The sequence below is a fragment of the Quercus robur genome, chromosome 5 (genome assembly GCF_932294415.1).
Source record: "Quercus robur chromosome 5, dhQueRobu3.1, whole genome shotgun sequence".
NCBI lineage: Eukaryota > Viridiplantae > Streptophyta > Magnoliopsida > Fagales > Fagaceae > Quercus > Quercus robur.
Genome location: NC_065538.1, coordinates 19,909,615 through 19,912,647, shown reverse-complemented (window position 1 = coordinate 19,912,647; position 3,033 = coordinate 19,909,615). Strand labels below are relative to the sequence as shown.

At 35.4% G+C, this 3,033-nt stretch overlaps 1 protein-coding gene across 1 annotated transcript; it reads left to right on the top strand.

The window, feature by feature from the left end:
- LOC126727951 (uncharacterized) lies at nt 1-2,311 on the top strand. The gene is made up of 5 exons (XM_050433846.1): nt 1-1,136; nt 1,202-1,299; nt 1,390-1,457; nt 1,610-1,709; nt 1,782-2,311. Exons 1-5 carry the CDS (start codon nt 1-3, stop codon nt 2,309-2,311), a joined length of 1,932 nt encoding a protein of 643 aa, XP_050289803.1.
- Nucleotides 2,312-3,033: the final 722 nt, after the last annotated feature.

Genomic DNA, 3,033 nt, shown 5'->3' with positions numbered 1-3,033 from the left:
ATGCCTGATGAACACCCCTCCAAATGTCCAAAACTTCAATTTGAAGAGATAGATCGTGATTCAGGAACACGTAAACAAATATGTGAATTTCCTATCAACAAACAAGATGAAATCCGACGAGCTTATCTCATAGAAGGTCCATACGAACCTAAAGATATAGTCTATCCATACAATGATGATACTCATCGTCGTCGATTTCAACCTTCATGGTTTGTTTCACATAAGGATTGGTTGGAATACTCACCTTCAATGGATGCGTTATATTGTCTACCTTGCTACCTTTTTAGTAAGAAACCAATAGGTCGTCTCGAATCAGATGCATTCATTTCAACAGGTTTTAATAATTGGAAAAAGGTGAAAAATGGAATGAATTGTCCTTTAATTCGTCATGAAGGGAAAGAACCAAACTTCCCACATAAAATTGCTGTGAAATGTTGCGAGGATTTAAAGAATTATTCACGACATATTGACAAGCTAATTGAGAAACAAACGTCAAAAGAATTAGACAATAATCGGTTGCGGCTCAAAACCTCAATAGAGTGTGCTCGATGGCTAGCATTCCAAGCTTGTGCTTTTAGAGGTCATGATGAAAGCCTTGATTCAAAAAATAGAGGCAATTTTATTAAATTGATAAAATTCACATCAACTTTCAATGACAAAGTAGCCAGTGTTGTCTTGGAAAATGCTCCAGGAAATGCCAAATATACATCACCCACAATTCAAAAGGAGATTTTGCATATTCTTGCTAGTAATGTGGGAAATGCTATTCGTGAAGAAATTGGGGATGTAAAATTTTGCATTCTTGTTGATGAAGCCCGGGATGAGTCGAAGAGAGAGCAAATGGCCATCATTTTGAGGTTTGTTGATAAAGAAGGTTTCATTAAAGAGCGTTTCTTTCATGTTGTGCATGTTAGAGACACTACTGCATTGACTTTAAAGAATGAGATATGTGCCGTCCTTTCTCTTTACAACTTCCACATTGAAAATATTCGAGGTCAAGGATATGATAGGGCTAGTAACATGTGTGGTGAATGGAATGGATTACAAGCTCTTTTTCTTAAAGATTGCCCATATGCTTATTATGTACATTGTATGGCTCATAGGTTGCAATTAGCTCTAGTTACAGCATCTAGAGAGTAAAAGATGTTCATCAATTCTTTGATCATTTGGTTAATATTATCAATATTGTTGTTGGTTCTAGTAAGCGTAATGATGAATTGCAACATGCTCAAGCAGAACAAGTTGAGAATATGATTGCTCCTAGTGAAATTGAGACTGGAAGAGGTGCAAACCAGATTGGTACTTTGCAACGAGCTGGAGATACTAGGTGGGGATCTCATTTTCAATTTATTTGTAGTTTAATTAAAATGTTTGATGCTACTTGCAAAGTTATCAACACTATCTCTGAGGAAGGGGCTAACTATAAACAACGCATTGATGCTGAGGGAGCTTATCAGGTATTAACATCATTTGAATTTATTTTAATCTTGCATTTGATGAAAGAGATAATGAGAATTACTAATGTTTTTGTCAAGCTTTGCAATAACATTCTCAAGACCTTTTAAATGCCATGCATTTAGTTTCAACTACAAAATCACTTATTCAAAAGTTGAGAGATGATGGATGGGAGCCTTTACTTGCTAGTGTTATATCATTTTGTGACCAACATGAAATTGATATTCCTGATATTAATGCTCGTTACACTAAAGGTTGAGGTAGATATCGTCGTCAAGATGACGATTTAACAATGGAACATCATTTTAGAATTGGCATATTTACAGTTGCAATAGACTTTCAATTGCAAGAATTGAAAAGTAGATTTTGTGAGCTAACAACGGAACTTGTCATTCTTAGTTTAGTTTTAAATCCCAATGATGCTTTTAGATTATTCAAAATTGTTGATATATGCAATTTGGTTAAGAAATATTATCCTCAAGATTTCACTGAACATGAACGAGAACTTTTGAAGTCTCAATTGCAACATTATGAGCTTGATGTGATAAAACATCCAGATTTTCAAAATATAAGTACAATTTCCGAGCTATGTAGGGGATTAAAAATTTCAGGAAAGTCTAAAATCTATTTTTTGATTGATAGACTTATTCGTCTTATGTTGACCCTTCCAGTTTCTACAGCAACTACAGAACGAGCTTTCTCAGCTATGAAGTTGTTAAAAACAAGACTTCGCAATAGAATGGAGGATGAGCTTTTGGCAGATAATATGATAGTTTATATAGAGAAGGAAATTGCAGGAAATTTCACTATAGAGATGATAATGGATGAATTTTATTCCATGAAAAATCGTCGTTAGGCATGATTTGATCCGGTTGATGACCCAACCTGACCCGAATAATGGGAGATTTACTGAGGCTTAGTCCATGGAGCGGAGGCTTGGGCTGACAAAAAATTTTTGGCCCGTTTTGTAGCCCATTGTGAATCCTGTGCGCAGGATATAAAAGCCGTTTTTTTGGTGATTAGGGTTTTATCTTGTTGTTGTTTTTGAGAAAGAAAAACATTGTAGCCACACATTGTAATTTTCTTTGATAATAGTGAAATCCCTGCAACTCTGTGGACGTAGGCAAATTGCCGAACCACGTAAATACTGTTTTGTGTGTGTGATTGTTTTACTTTTGGCGTTTTGTTTTCTCTATTTTTTTTTGTTTCTCACAGGTTTGGAATTTCGGTTGAATTCCCAAAATGTTCAAGTATATAATGATATATGAAAGTTGATAATTTTGTATCCAATAGACTTAAGAATTATATTTAGTATATCTCTGTTACAACCCGGCCCCCCCAAGTATGTATTCCTGGCTACGCCCCTGGCTGCTCCCAAAGACTTTAGGAAGCTGTTGATGGGACAAGGATCAACATCAATAATGTAGTCTACACGTGGAGGGTGGAGATGAAATAAAAAAAGAGTATAAAAGAGAAAAAATACCCTGAAGGCAAATGGGGGGGGGGGGGGAGAATTAAGAGAAAAAAGATTGTAGCAAGAAGAATAGTGTTTGTAATCATATTTAAGGGATATATACA